Source organism: Branchiostoma floridae, chromosome 3 (genome assembly GCF_000003815.2).
Source record: "Branchiostoma floridae strain S238N-H82 chromosome 3, Bfl_VNyyK, whole genome shotgun sequence".
Taxonomy (NCBI): domain Eukaryota; kingdom Metazoa; phylum Chordata; class Leptocardii; order Amphioxiformes; family Branchiostomatidae; genus Branchiostoma; species Branchiostoma floridae.
Genome location: NC_049981.1, coordinates 5690897 through 5704903, shown reverse-complemented (window position 1 = coordinate 5704903; position 14007 = coordinate 5690897). Strand labels below are relative to the sequence as shown.

Sequence of the window (14007 nt, the reverse complement as noted above, 5' to 3'; positions counted from 1 at the left end):
CCCAATTGCAGTGAGATACCACCGTAACTAAAATTTAGGAGTCTTGTGTCCAATCAATTAGACATGGACTAAAATATCTTTCCATGCTTCTGTGTCATGAATTTCGATAAAGTTTAGACATTAACGTAGTTAGATAGACAATATGAAAGCAAATGAAAAAAAAAAAACTAGATGTGATTTTAGAAACGGTCAGACGTTTCATTTACCATCCACCACCTTTCTTCAGTGACATTGTTCTTTGTGAATTTTACAAAACTTAAGTACTGTAACAAATATTCTGGGTGTGTTTTGTGTTGTAATATGCATGATGAACAGAGAAGTATAATTATGATTACAGGATATGGATAGGGTGGTTCCCCCAGGCTCTTCCTAACACACTCCGACTAATTTCCAGCCTACCGGATAAGATGAAATGAAGAGGCAGTGTGGCTCATGTTTTATGAATGCTCGGAGTCATTCTGGAGATCTTCTCAAGTCTTGAAAGAGAAAAAAGAACGTCGCCGATTTCTATAAGACTGTGACAGGCACTAACCTGTCAAATAAAAGCCTGTGCTGTAGTCCGTTAAAACGGATGAATCTGTCTTTGTAGAGTATACAGTTTACTACCGACTCCGAATAGTAACTGTATGTATCTGAGAGGCTTTTAGTACTTGTAGCCCATCCAGATACGTAGACAGAATGATACTGTGCTATTTCATGAACAGAAGCACACAATATCACTTTGTTGATTAAAGGATGTTAAGTCCCCAGGGCTTCGGAGATGTCTTCTTCCTGACAGCACGACTGATAATTTCCGTGTCGACAAGAGACTTCCGAAGATGAAACGATGGACGTGGTTTGCTTTGTAGAAAAAAAGACTCTGGATTGCATTCTCTCTGCTCTAGAATCAACTATTGTACTGAACCAGTTAAGTGGCAAATAAAGAGGGATTGCTACAAATGCTGCCCACGAAGATAAGACAACTGTCTTTTTGTTCATTCCATACCCTCACAAAGCTCAGTTCAATAGTTGAAACTCAAGGGAAACACTAAAAACACAACCATCTGAAGAGGAGATATCCCCTGTGTGTATCTTGTCTTTTTCCCTAGTCAGAGGGTTCTTTATGTTTGCTTTGGAGGATATACATGTATATCCAAAAAGTTTCCTTATCGCCAATTAGGGACTGTGATTCCATTGAGATTCACATGTGTATCCTTCAGTCATACATTGGAATCACAATAGAAAAGTGTCCCAGTATGTGTCTCCTGCATGACTTGGTTTTACATGTGTATCCTTCAGTCATACATTGGAATCACAATAGAAAAGTGTCCCAGTATGTGTCTACTGTATGACTTGGTTTTACATGTGTATCCTTCAGTCATACATTGGAATCACAATAGAAAAGTGTCCCAGTATGTGTCTACTGTATGACTTGGTTTTACATGTGTATCCTTCAGTCATACATTGGAATCACAATAGAAAAGTGTCCCAGTATGTGTCTCCTGTATGACTGAGCTTTGCGAGGGATAGTGTTGCTTACTAGGGGTAGGTAACGGTACAGAAAATTCAGGTACAGATACGGTTCAGGTACAGAAGATCAAGTCCATGTCCGCACCTGAACCAGATTTACTGTGAAAACTTGCAGAGATGGTCCATACTCAAAACAATGGTCAAAAATAGCCGAGGGTTCTTTTTTGTTGAGTATCCAGCGTCCATAGGCGTTTTAAAATCCTATCCTACTCATGTTTTTAGCTAACTCCTCTGTTTTAGACCAAGTTTGACGGTAGAAGCTTGGTAAAATGACTATCACCTCTCCTCTACTTCAATAGTTATTTTCTTGGAGTGGTAAATATAAAGCCCCCAAACACGTGAATGCCTGCCGGTATAATCCGTTCATTTTCGAATCGGTCCAACATCCGGATTTTTTTTCAGGTCCGGTTTTTCTTAACCTGTCAAACCGGTTTTGTACCGTTACATCGTAATACCGGCTATATAGATACAGATATATACTGTGACATGTGTATGTAAGTCATTGCTGTTCAAGATCATCATGCATGAATTATGTAGATGTTTAAGTCATTTGCATAAAATCTACAAAAGCTCTAAATGTTTCATGAAGGTATAAGGTCGCTGAAGTTAAGTGCCTAGTATTATAAGTGTCTTCATTTTAAACTCCCAATCAAAAATAAGATTGCTCAAGGCGCCTATAACACAGGGAGACATTTACACAAAATCATAGACATAAGACTAATGTAGACACGTCCAAGTTGATAAATCTGCAGTTGATAAATTTACACAGACCAAATATGTTAGAAGGGCCATGAGAAATGGTCTGTCCGTTCATTTTCGAATCGAAATCTTTCTGAAAATACATCTAGCACTATCTTTCTGTAGACACTTCTGGAACATGTTCAAACTTAATGTCTCACTCAGAGATGTCTGAGTTCATAAAAGTTATTGTTGTCACATAGGACCCTCCATTCGAAAGATTGTGTGTGCGTGGGGGGGGGGTGCAATGATAAGCAGAATGGGAAAAAAAATTGCATGCTTCTAAAGCTACATATTGTTAACGTTATATCAAAAAGGCTTTGACTTTGTAATGATTACCTAAGTCAAACTAAGTAGAGATGTCTTGCTTGTTTCAATACAAAATGTTTTATTGGAGCAAAATCCTACATGACTTCAGAAGGAAAGTCAAGTTTTAAGATACACATTACAAAATTGGGTTGTTGCACACTTGAATTGATATACTCAATGCAATCTTGGGTGACTTTCAAAGTGGATTCCTACATATTTTAATATACTTAAAAGCAAAATCATGTTTTATAAGATAAATGTAAATTGTGCAGAATAAAGTCATTTCAATGTGACCTCAACCCAAGGTCATAAAGGGGGAGGGGGCGGTTCTTCCTCATCAGAGTCAAATTCTACATCCTCATCCTTCACCCATTGGCCACCTCTGTCCCTCTTCCAACCAGAGCTGAAATGGGACAAAACAAAACAAACATCAACAATGATGTTTTGTTCACCTGTCACTTATAAACCTAGTTCTGATGTGTACAAAAACTTTTATTCTCCTAGAACCATAGTAGAGTGGAATTGTCATTGCTACCAAGTGCTGTCACTAGATAGCTTAAAAACAACACATACAACTAGGTGTGAAACAGGTCCTTTAGTGTAATATAACCATGGCAGCTGCTGTAGGCCACTTCAAACTCGTGCCTTAGAAGTTGATACAGTGAAGGACAGTTGACTGTAAACACAGGTAGGTATACAATGTAGGTAACAATGATGTACTTTCTTGGTTCTTGGTTCACTTTGGCAACAACAGAGGGTGGGGAGGTGAATCTTACTATATCAACTCCCTGTAACTGTGCATACTAAAGGGCATAACCCGCCGTACGTGCAATTTGTCCATAGGTTTTTTTGGAAGACCACGTCCGCCACATATTTCTGAAAATGTTCAGACTGTACAAGGCAGGCACGTTGCCCGTACTGGCACGTACGGGGTAGGAAACCACAGCCCAATAGCACACAAGATCTTGCCTGCATGAAAAGTTCTACTGCGTGTCTGCGTGCTCCGTCGGATTCCCTACAAGCTCGTACGAACGCGGTGCTTACCACTTACGGATCCCAAAAGATTGTCCACATTTTGGCACCTAGACAGCACGTAATTGCACGTACGGCTGGTTGTGCCCTTAGCTTAACTAAAAAAGGTAGAATGGCTTTCCCCTCAAACTGATCAATTGATTAAAGCCATCTAAGGAATTAAAATGGTGCAGCCTTCAAGTATCATGACCTTGCTCTTACCTTGTTAGCTTAAGATGATGTGCAATTTCCTTCCGTCTTTCCTCTGATAGCTCTGGTTTCCCTTCCTCTGTGACTGGTTTCCGCTTTTTCTGAAGCACCAATCTTGAAGTCCCTTTTGGCTGAACCTCCTTCCAAGATTTTGTAGGGTCTTTTGGTTTAGTTGATTCCTTATGTAGCTTCATAAGTTTTTCTTTAGTTGGCAAATTTGTGATAGAAAGCATGTGTTGAGGATTGGATTCCTTGTCAGTGTTTGAACTAGTTGTTGGATTTTGGCTTTCATTTTGTTTTGGTGCCACAGGTCCTCTTTTTGACTTGTAAGGTTGTACTACAAAACTTTCCTCATCACTTTCCCTGCTTCTCTGGAAGAAACCAGTTTCTGTCCTATAGATAATGAAAAGATAGGTAAATGTTGATACACAATTGAAATGCTCACTTGCATTCAGTAATGTGCAGGTAAGTTCTACAACAACCTGCAACACAATTCACACACATGTATTGCTGAAAAACATTTTTGAATTTTTGATATGAAAAGAGACAGTAGGTTAGAAATACAATAAAAGTTTGATACAATTGATAAATTACAGAATTGAACCCTCTCTATTTACAAATGTGGTGGGTTCTTTTAAGCCTAAGAGTAAGAATTTCTTCAGTGTAATGAAACACAGTGTGACTTCCCTTAAATATGGGATCTATACGGCTTTATGTCGCACCTAAGACTGAGTTACTCCCTAACTGATGCTAGGTGCACAATTTCCCTATCGTCAAGAAATAGGTGTAAACTAGTGACTTTCCCAAGAGAACAACATTGGGGCCTGCAAGGTATTCACACTCAGAACCTAATAGGATTCTAAAGCAAAGGGCACAACCCGCCGTAAGTGCAATTTGTCTGTATGTTTTCTTTGGAGGCCACGTCTGCCACGTATTTCTAAAAATGTTCAGGCTGTACAGGGCAGGTGCGTAGCCCGATGGTACACAAAGTTTTGGCTTCACGTAAAGTTCTACGGCGTGCCTGCGTGCTCCGAAATCCGTCGGATTCCCTACAAGTTCGTACGGAGGCGGTACTTACCACTTATGGATCAAAAAAGATTGCCCACAATTTGGCACACAGACAGCATGAACCTAACCACAAGACAAGTTTGCCACATAAAACGATTTGCTTTCATGACACCTTACCCCTTTGCCTGGTCCTCTTCTTTCTTCCTTCCTTGCTTCACACAGGGATTGTAGGGAGTGGCTGCTGTCAGCAAGGCATGCTGGGTGATCTGTCTGGTCTGGGTGAGAAAGGGCGTGGGGTCCTCCTGAAATCAGCAAAAAATAAATACCGTTATAAACCAACAGGATATGATATACTGAGTCAAACCTGCATTTAGCGGCTACCTTTGCATCGCAGCCACCTGGCCACTGCGTTCACTTTTTGTCGGTCCCTTGGATTTTTCTCATTAACCTAAGCATTATGAAATAGCCTACTAGTAGTATACAGTCAAACCTGTACTAAGTGAACACCTCTACATAAGGACCACCTGGCCATTGATATACAGTCAAACCTGTATAAGTGAGCACCTCTACATAAGGACCACCTGGCCATTGATATACAGTCAAACCTGTATAAGTAACAACCGCTACATAAGGACCAACTGACCATTGATATACATTCAAACCTATACAAGTGAGCACCTCTACAAAAGGACCACCTTGCCATTGATATACATGTACAGTCAAACCTGTACTAGTGAACACCTCTATATAAGGACCACATGGCAATTTATAGACCAAACCTGTACGTAGAAGTCCGTACCTCATCTTGTGCTGATAGAAACTGTTCCTGTCTCCTCTTCAGAATGAGATCAGCCAGCTCCTGTTTCTTGAAGTAAAACTTCTGCTGGTCTGAAAAATCATAAGCCACATATCAGTCTGAGTTCAATGATCAATTAATATTTAATTGCTCAACACTTTTCCAACACATGCTCAAACTACTGTCATCTATTTTGTTGCAGGTAGAAGATGGCTGGTTTTATTAACTATTCTAAAAAAGATATAACAATATTGCTGCTGATGCCTGATGATGATGATAACAATACTACAGGACAACTTAACGCTAGGTCACCTTTATCCGTTGGGTATCTTATATCCGTCACTTTTAAAAGCAGGGTTATCAAATCAACCACCTTGGTCTAAAATTGAAATGTTTTCAAGATATTGCATTTTGAAACTGCCGCCCGCTAACTTGATATCCCTAAAACCCCTTTTCATCTACAACGGATATAGGTTACCCTGCGGATAAAGATTAAGTAGCGTTATATGCAAGTGAATTAAGTACTGTGTACCTGTGCTCACATTCAGGTTCAGATCTGGACTTGAGTTAAGAGACTCAGGTTCAAGTATAGGCTTGTAAGTTTTAAGAGTGCTAGTTTTTGCAAGTCAAAAAACCAGTTCTTGACATTACGGTTTTAACTGAACTTTTGAACCGAAACTTTTCACAAGTCCAGTACCGGTTCAGTGTACCAGTACATAGTGCTACAAGTGACAGTTATCATTTTGCTATATTCTCGAAGGAAACATAGAGGTGGTAGATAACAATGTTTTGACTTGGTGTCAAGCTCATTATGATGTACCACCAAAGCAGCTGCTTGGAGATTAAAGAGTTCTGTATGTACTTACTGTTGAGATGTTTCTTGCCACCCCTGTGCACAGTCAGCATATCGATTGTGTCAAACACTGGCTTGTGGCTGCAGACCAGGCAGGCCAACCTGGCAGACAGACAGAAGGGTGGAGTGGAATTAGGTGCAGCTCTTAACGAGCAAATGTTTTCATCATATAATAACAGAAATAGTAACAGAAATCTTTGTACACAACTGGAGAGTTAATAAATGACACAATGTATCATGTTCATTTACATGCAGGGCTCTAGCCAGCGTCGGTTTTTCCGTCAATTGATGGAAATTTGCTGCGTGTGACAGAAAATTTTTAGAACCAATCCGTCAACCTTGACGGACAAAGATTCTTGGTGGAAGCTACAGGCGGCTTGAAGACGCCGTCCACGGCCGTAAAAGCCACACACTGTTTGTTTTGCTATTGTTATTAGTGTTGACGAAGTGTGTCGGCGCCCTTTCGCATACGATTATCTCATTAAAACCCATTTTTCAAGGTCTCAGTTCAGTCTCTCTAACTCCTGGAAAAGTGTTTTTGCCGTTTTCGCGATAATTAATGGGAATTGGCTGACGGAAAAAAATTCGAGCTGGCTAGAGCCCTGTTTATATGTTGATAGTAATTCATTGGTTTATTTCTTTATATTTTTATGTTCATGGTTGCGACACCCACCTTCCATTCTTCATCAGGACTGCTTCATCATCTGGGATGTCTCCAGCTAGCAGCTCAGTCACTCTTCTTTTCTGTTTAATACATAAGAGAATAGAACATCAACATTGTTTGCAGTATTGCAATTTACAGGGTATCAATTTTAGATTCCCCGGAGATGAGATAGGCGCCGCCAGAGGACTAAAATGCCTATTGATACAGCATAACATATTGTGCTGCCCCTACGGCTGATTAATAAGGCTATGGGACGAATGATGATGATGATGAATTTTTGATAGCTCAGCAATCAGACATATTTTCCCCAATCATGATTAATGTTATCGGGAAAGGCACTTGCAATAAAAGATTTTTCTAGATCAAAAACTGACGAATTGTGACTATAATTTTCAACACGGATGCAATGTGACGCTTACATATGCGTTAGATGGGGAGCGGGAGTAACAACTCATACCAAACCGAAGATGTCTAAGCAACACACGTGTTTATTTTCGGAACAATTATAGTAGAAGGAAAACAAAAGCAATGCATGGCAGTCAAAATCTCAAATATATCTGAACGATTGTCGCACCTTGAGGCAGTTTAGTTGACTCCGATCATCTCCCTCTCGCTTGAACGACATCTTCACATCATTAAGATACTAATAAGGTTCCAATAATGGCTCTATTGCAATTCATATAGCTCAAATAAACAGCAGAAATCGATGATAAATTTCGACATGTTGATATTACAAACCCGGAAGTGAGAAACGTGTCAACGCTAAATCCCGCGAGATTTCGCAAGGCGAGAGATGAACGCAACAAAAAGAAAATATATAATCTTCCTAAAATAACGTAGTTTGCGCACTACAAAAGTAATATTTCCTTCCAAAGTATTATAAACTTTATCAATGTTGATTTCAGTGATATTTTATTTCTTAATGCATGCGGTGCGAAAATATTATCGTCATAAATTGTTACGTTTGCTGACCACCACTTCGTCCAAAATGGCTGGCAAAGAGAGCAAGAAATCGTTGCTCTCGACTCCCGGTGGCGGAAAAGTCGGCAGATCTTACGGTAGCACCAAGAAGTTAACTCTCCAAGAGCGATACTTCACCCACCAAGTCTCTCCCAACGATACTCTTCAAGGAATTTCTCTAAAATATGGCGTAACGGTGAGTTTTTTGACCTTCTAAGTTGACGTCCCCTTTCGACAGAATCTTGTATTACCTTACAAACCTTGTCCTGTCAAATGGCAAAGCTGATAACATCAAGTGTATGAAATGTATTTTTTGCAGGCAGTCATAGCTTTATTTGAAATGTTATATTTTTGTCAAATTGTAAGTTATAACGTTATTATGTAACTATGAAAACATAAGAGGACACAACATTGGTGTATTGAGAAATTTGCTTATAAAAGGTAGTCAATTTGACATTTTCAAGCATGGTACTAAAAGCCAAGGTAAACATATGGTTGGTCATATGACTTGGTTCTATATAAACAGTAGTACAAGGTTTACGTGCAATCAAATTTTTGGATCAAAGACCGTCAATTAGATTCAGGTGGTATTCTCAAATTTGACACTGACAGCTTTATAATACAGTTCAGATGCTGTGTGTTTGTTCAAACATTTAATTTCATGAACACATAACTGTGTAAACTGTCCCTAAAAAAATAATATTAGGTAACGTTATATGGCCTTGTTGGCATATAGTCATAATGGTCAACTAGCCATGTGATTTGAACCTCTTTAGCTTAATGAAACGATGCATTACACTTACAGTGTATGCGCCTGTCCATCACAACGTGGTCTGTGTAGCTTGTAGTTGCACTTACACTGGTGTGTCGTATGATAAGCTATCTATTTAAACATTACCATTCCCCAAATGCCTGCCATGCCACACAGCTAGCTGGAGCCAGTAGCTATAGCAGACTTTGGATTGCATACACAGTCATGTTCCAGTATTTGACTATGTGGTAGCAGTCTATATGCCTTTAAACGTTAAGTTATTTTTTAACCTTCAAATGGTATGATTGGCAACGTTAGAAAACACTACATTTTAGGTCTGGAATGTAATGGTTCATAACTTATATCAAACAGCTTTCCTGTTATTGTGGTCTGTGTGTGTGTGTGTGTGTCTCTGTCTGTGCATGTCACTGTGTCACTGTGTGTGTATATGTGTGTTTGTTTTTATTTAGGAGTAATAGTATGTGATTGTGTGTGAGTGCATCTCTCTTTGTTGCCTGTCTCTCTTACTTAGTATGTCTATATTGGTGTGACAGTGTGTGTGTGTGTGTGTGTGCATGACCATCGTGTATGTGTTTGTGTGTACTAGTACATGGTGTGTGTATATTATAAATAATATAATTCTTTGTGACTGTGTGCATGCACGTTTGCATGTGTGAGTGTGTCTATGTGTGTCTGTTGTGTCTTCAGAGGATTTTATGCATGCATGCGTGCAATCTAGTTTGTGCCTTATGCATCTGGTAACAAATTTCAAGCTGTGATTGCTACAGCTACAAAGACCAGCAGCAAATCCAGCCAGCAAATCCAGCCAATTTGCAGCAAATCCAGCCAATTTGCTACTGACTGGCTGTCAGCCAAATTCTCACTTCAGTCCAGAAAGGGCTCTTAGATTAGACCTGACCTTTGGCCATACTATTTCATGACTGTTTGCTGCATGATGAAATGGTAACATGCAAGTGATACTGTAAATGCAGAAACTTTCGCGGTGGATTACTGTTTGCGGTTTTCGCGGCGGCCGCTTCACCGTGAATTTAAAACCGCCGCGAACATTTATCCATAACAGTAAGAGACTACAGTGTATGGTGATACCACGAAATTAAAACCACCGCGAAATGTCCAGTTCCCCGCTACTGCGAAATTAAATCTCCGCGAACTTAAATGCATTTACAGTAGTATGTGTTGGCTAACACTACTGCCGGTAGTAAGCTGATACTGTAGTATAAAAAGGAAAGTGATCTCATTCTCCATCCAGTTTAAGCTTATCACTGAAGAGCTATAGTCTTCCACTGGCTGTGACAGAGAAGAAAGATGCTATGTATACTGTTAGTATTTACACCAAGTTACAGGATCAATCATTTATACTAGGGAAATTCCCCTACAGTACTTTAGCTCTTTTCAAAAAGCATTAACAGTGGATAATGGCTTAGCATCCCATCCTAAGGACTGCAAATCTTTCCGGTTGTGTGCATGCAGGGCTCCTGCAATACCACCTGCATTATGCAGGTTATAGTGCAGGTAAAATTGGAGCTGTGCAGATATTTCTGATGTCTACCTGCACCTAACCTGTACAGGTCCATGTACTCATCAGGGTTTTATACATAAATGTCCTATTGTGTAGGCGTATGTAGATTGTCATTAGCTGCATTGACTGTTACCACCTATTAAGTATAGAATAAAGAATAGCAATGGTTCCTCAACAATCTTAATATGATCCATACTTCCTAAATTCAGAGTGGTGTAGGTAAAAGTTGTCTGGTGCAGGTAATTTTCAATGTTACCTGCACCAGTGCAGTGCAGATATGCATAAAAAAGTATTTTGAGCCCTGGCATGTCAGGCGAGCGGTACAGCCCAAATCTAACTCTAATAAGTTAGTACAGAACATACAGGACATGGCTACAAGTTTTTCTGTCACAACTCACATGACATCAGAACCGTACATTCATGGTAATCCCAAAAAGTCCTCAGTTTGCTGTTATGAACATTCTGTTGTATGAGAAATATTGCAGCCTTGAAACCACTGCTTAAAAGTCATCAAATTTGTATTGCTGATTTCAGTTTTACAGTAGTTTGATAGAAATTAGACACTAGTACAAATAGCTAATAACGATTTGCTATATCTTTTATTTGTTGTTGTCTATTGCAGATGGAACAGATCAGAAGAGCAAACAAGCTGTACACCAACGACAGTCTCTTCCTTAGAAAAACACTCAACATCCCTGTATCTGAACCACAACCCACTGCTTCCACCTCATTGGTCAACGGGTTGGGCCAGTCTGACATTCTGCCCAATCACAGCGCAATATTAGGGTCCCCGTTCGAACCAACCAATCAGGACAGACCAACAAATGATGGTACAACGAATGGAAGCAGAGACTTAGAAACAACCAATCAGACATCAAACAAAGATGAACCAGTAGCCAATGAGAGTAAAGGAGCAAGTGCAGCCTCTTCTGGAGTAACCAATAAGGATGAAGCATCTTCAGTGACAGACTTCCTAAAGAAGTTGGACTTGCAGATATCAGAAAGGAAAAGTGCAGTACAAAAACTGAGTGAAAATAAAAGGTGACTGAAGTCTTGTGATCTGTTGTGCAGTCCATCTTAGATTGTTAGTCATCTTATTTTGGTAAAGTTAGAGAAACAGGTTTTAGAAACCTTTTGGCAATCTCATCATTTCTGTCATGCATGTTGTAGTTTCAGAATAAAATACTTCTCAAGTGCATGTATTCTTCTACTATGCTGCCTTTGCAATTTATGCTATGAATACAAGACAATAAGTTGAAACATTAACAGCATGCAAGTGTATGTATGCATTCTTTTATAGCATGATTGTTTTTTTTTTACCAACTGATTGTTTAAGATAATGCAGGGTTCAAAATACGCATATGCAATTTTCACAAAATGTTTGGTTTTCCTTAACGAGTCACAAGTTAGCGGAGAAAGAAAATGCATGGTTGGTTATATGAAAAACAGGTTGCAGAAAACAGTGATACTTTTGAAGTATTTCGAGCCCTGTTATAAGGCCAAGGCAAAAATGTTGTGTTTACAGTTTTCTGGAAATACTAGCAAAAACTTTTGAAAAATCACCGGCTCACGACCCCAATTTTTTTAAGGGCCTAAACGGAAACACAACATTTATTTTCCTAGGCCTTACTTCCACCAATGAGAGAGAAGCCTAGAGTCTGCCTTATGTATTTCCAGTGATTACGATCTTGACGGGCTCGCTGCATCGGCAGATCCCTGGTCAGCCTCGAGTTACCAAAGAAGGAGAACCAACAGCACGGATGAACCCTCCTTGTACTTTAAGAAGTCCAAAGGAAGGAGGAAAGGCTTCCTGACGTCCAGCCACACCAGCGGCATGCTTGACCAACTGGACAAGGGGAATGCGGACGACCTCTTTCAGTTGTAGAATACAGCAAAGTCAAAAGTAGCCCTCAGATTGATATTGATAGAAATATTCGTATTTTAGGGTTAGAAATACTATTGTGGTTGCACTCTGATAAGTCATTTTACTGTGATGCATTCTGGGTGGAGGTCAAAGTTTAAGGCCCCTGCACAATGTATGCTAATGGCCTAAAGCTTTGACATCTATATATACCCATAGTGCATCACAATGTACGTCGAACTGTGAACTGGCATATAGTCTGAAGTTCACTCTGATCCTCTGATTGTTTCCCTGCAGAATAGTGTTGCATTCTCCCCATTTAAACTCCTCCCTTAGCTAGTTTTGGCATTGAATATCTATTATTGTATTGTACCAGGACACCATATACACCTTTGGGTTCCTTTATTAGAAGTGGGGTCAAAATTTTGACTGCTTGTTTGATCCCATTACCAGTCAGTTTCTTAGCCAATCAGAGCTCTCGTCTATGTTTCATTCAAATATTTAAATGTCAGTCATTCAGACAACTTAATTGGTGCCAGACTACTAGTATTCTGCTAGGATTAGCGATCAAAAGAGTGAACAGAGTTAACATATGATGGATACCAGGCTAGTGCTTTAGGAAATGATAATAGAGATTTGCATGCATGTACTGTCAAACCTATATTAGGGGTCACCTTTGTATAGTGGCCACTTTTTGTCAGTCCCTTGGGTTTTTCCCATTGACCTAAGCATTAACAGAGAAATTGGCCAGTTTGCGTTTAGTTTTTACGGTTGCAAATTGCTTGAACTGTAAATCTAAAAATGACCTACATGTTCAATGAATATGTGGGTAAAGATCATTGGATACTAAAACATTAACTTATTGCTCTTGGTCAATTAATCAGTATTTTCTCTATACAGATGCCCACTCCTGTATAGTGGCCACCTGTCTATAGCGGTCAAATTTGGGCAGTCCCTTCAGTGGCCGCTGTAGACAGGTTTGACTGTACATGTAGCTATGAAGGCTTTTCGTTGACGTCATAATGATTACAATTTGAATCTCTCAGCGACCATGTAGGCGTCAGAATGAATTAATCAAGCAATGGTATCTCCATCTGCTTTACACAGACGTATGCTGTAATCCAACATGGCGCAGATGGCGTCAAATGAAAAGCCTGTATAGGATGTTCAGTAATCTCTCAGTATTGCTAGAGACCTGATTTGTATAATAATTTTACTTCTCTATGAATGTTCAGTATTGTAAATCATTTCAGTATCATAGAAGTGAACGACGGAAACATTTGCCAACCAACAGTTAGAATTCTACAATATTGGAATGACAGGTCCTGTGATCTAGTGTCAAGTCTAAATACATATATAAGTATTAATACTGTACTATCTGAAGCAGTTAGAATGGTATTAAATTGATATTAGAGCTATAGTTCTGTGAACTCAGTCGATTCAATACAATTTCAAACATGGTACAATGCATGGGACAAATTTAACAATGGCATATTTTCCAGTTTTGTTTCAAATAGCTGCCTTTTACTTATAAGCCAATTTGACAAAATCTACATGATTGTATGATCTATGACTCAAGAAGCAGTCAAATTGTGTCTTGTTAACACTTAGCTCAGTGAATTTGTCACAATAAAGTTGCTAAAATCTAACTTAGTGATTTAAAGAACTTTACAGCATCTATTAATGTAAAGATTTACAATTACAGATATATGATGTAAGGTTTTTCTCCAAGCAGAGGTTTACTAGCAGAGCTTTCACAGCCCACTATCCCCACCAAGTATAAAGGGAATTCAGGCC

General features: G+C 39.3%; 2 protein-coding genes across 2 annotated transcripts; one reads left to right on the top strand and one right to left on the bottom strand.

Annotated features, from left to right (window-relative positions):
- Positions 1-2614: 2614 nt before the first annotated feature.
- On the bottom strand, positions 2615-7856 carry LOC118412695 (sodium channel modifier 1-like). The gene is made up of 7 exons (XM_035815713.1): positions 7673-7856; positions 7108-7178; positions 6448-6536; positions 5585-5673; positions 4963-5087; positions 3790-4170; positions 2615-2959 (listed from the first exon to the last, which is right to left on the bottom strand). Exons 1-7 carry the CDS (start codon positions 7721-7723, stop codon positions 2863-2865), a joined length of 903 nt encoding a protein of 300 aa, XP_035671606.1. The 5' UTR covers positions 7724-7856; the 3' UTR covers positions 2615-2862.
- Positions 7857-8040: 184 nt separating this feature from the next.
- On the top strand, positions 8041-13049 carry LOC118412247 (lysM and putative peptidoglycan-binding domain-containing protein 2-like). Its single transcript, XM_035814976.1, has 3 exons — positions 8041-8254; positions 10972-11390; positions 12027-13049. The coding sequence occupies exons 1-3, from the start codon at positions 8087-8089 to the stop codon at positions 12232-12234; spliced, it is 795 nt and encodes a 264-aa protein (XP_035670869.1). The 5' UTR covers positions 8041-8086; the 3' UTR covers positions 12235-13049.
- The last annotated feature ends 958 nt before the right edge of the window (positions 13050-14007 follow it).